General features: G+C 39.4%; 1 protein-coding gene across 1 annotated transcript; it reads left to right on the top strand.

Moving 5' to 3' along the window:
* Window positions 1-26: 26 nt before the first annotated feature.
* On the top strand, window positions 27-437 carry LOC108726274 (uncharacterized). The gene has a single exon (XM_018453773.1). It carries the CDS (start codon window positions 62-64, stop codon window positions 425-427), a length of 366 nt encoding a protein of 121 aa, XP_018309275.1. The 5' UTR covers window positions 27-61; the 3' UTR covers window positions 428-437.
* The last annotated feature ends 1,193 nt before the right edge of the window (window positions 438-1,630 follow it).

Raw genomic sequence — 1,630 nt, 5'->3', positions numbered from 1 at the left:
GAGAGAGAAAAGGAGAAATAATATAGTGATAAGAGGGGTAGAGGTGTGGGGAGAGAAGAGGATGGAACAAGAGGTCAAGGAATTCATAAGAGATAACCTGAAGACGGAAGTAGAGGTAAATAAGGCGTTTAAGTTAAGAATGAGAGGAGACAGGAGTACGGTGGTAGCAGAGATAAGTAGCTGGGGACAGAAGAGAGAGATAATGGTCAAGAAAAAAGAACTAAAATCAGGAATATTCATCGACGACGACTTAACGAGAAAGGAAAGAGAAATACAGAAATACTTAAGAGAGAAGGCAACAGAAGAAAACAGAAAAGGTAACAAAACTAGAGTAGGTTATAGAAAGATATTCCTGAAAGATAGGTGGTACCGTTGGGACGAGAAGGAGAAGAAACTAGTAGAAGAAAAAGAGAGTAAGGCAAAATGAGAACAAGAGTGTAGGGGAGAAGAAGAGGAAGAAGAAGTGATAAAAATCTGTTTTTGGAATGTGGCAGGACTAGTCAACAAGTGTGAGGAGACGTGGAGATATTTGGAAAATTTCGACATACTTGGATTAACAGAGACCTGGGTAGAAGAAGAGAGGTGGCAGAAGTTGAAAGAGAATTTACCAAAAGAATTTGAGTGGTGGAGCATACCAGCAGAGAGAGAAAGTAAGAAAGGCAGAGCGAAAGGAGGAATAATCATGGCGGCAAGAAGAAATAAGAAAGAAATAAAGATAGAAAAAGTAGATAAGGGAATAATGGAGATGAAGCTGGAGCTCGAGGGAAACAGTTGGAGGATCTTCACGATATATAGCCAAAAGATAGACGAAACAATGGACAGAATTTTGGAGAGATTACAAGAAGAAGAGGAACTACTACTACTAGGAGGTGACTTTAACGCAAGAACGGGAAACAAAGGAGGACCAATAAGAGAGGAAAAAGTTAATGAGAAGAAAGAAGTGAGACAGTCAATAGACCAAGAAACCAATGGAGAGGGACGTAAGCTGATAAGTAAGATAGAAGATAGAGGATGGACAATACTAAACGGAAGCTTCGGGGAAGAAGGGGGATGGACATACATAGGAGAATGCGGTTCATCGGTAATTGATTACGTGATAAGCAACGACAGAGCGATAGGAGAGGTGAAGAGAGTTAAGGAAGGGATACGGACAGAATCAGATCATTTACCGCTAGAAGTAGAACTAATTGGAAAGCAAGAGACTGAGAGGAGAACCAAGAAAAGGGTAATAGAATTAGAAAGGAATGACTGGACAGAAGAAGGGATAAGTAGATATCAAGAAAATTGCAGAGGATGGATATGCAAGCAACATAATGTAGAAGGAGCGTGGACGGAGATGAGAGAGAAGATAAAGAATTCGCTGGTGAGATACAAAAAGAAGATAATACCATGGAGTTTGGGAAAAAAGAGCTGGTATGATAAGGAATGGAAAAAGAGAAAGAGAGAGCTGAGAAAGACGCTGAGAGATTTAAGGAAAAGAAAGATAAATAGTGAAGTATATGTCACGAAAAGGAAGGCATATAGAGAATGGTGCAAAGAACAGAAGAAGAAACACGAAAGAGAAGAGGAAAACAAGATACGAAATATAAAGAGTGAAACGGAAGCCTGGAAGTATATAAATAAATTTAGA

Source organism: Mycetomoellerius zeteki, unplaced genomic scaffold, assembly GCF_001594055.1.
Source record: "Mycetomoellerius zeteki isolate Tzet28-1 unplaced genomic scaffold, Tzet1.0 C4421218, whole genome shotgun sequence".
NCBI classification, from domain to species: Eukaryota; Metazoa; Arthropoda; class Insecta; order Hymenoptera; family Formicidae; genus Mycetomoellerius; species Mycetomoellerius zeteki.
Note: the sequence above shows the minus strand (reverse complement) of the source record. Positions and strands in the feature narration are given on the sequence as shown.

Coding starts and splice junctions, on each gene's coding strand:
- LOC108726274 (XM_018453773.1), top strand. CDS start 62: ATGGAACAAGAGGTCAAGGAATTCATAAGAGATAACCTGAAGACGGAA.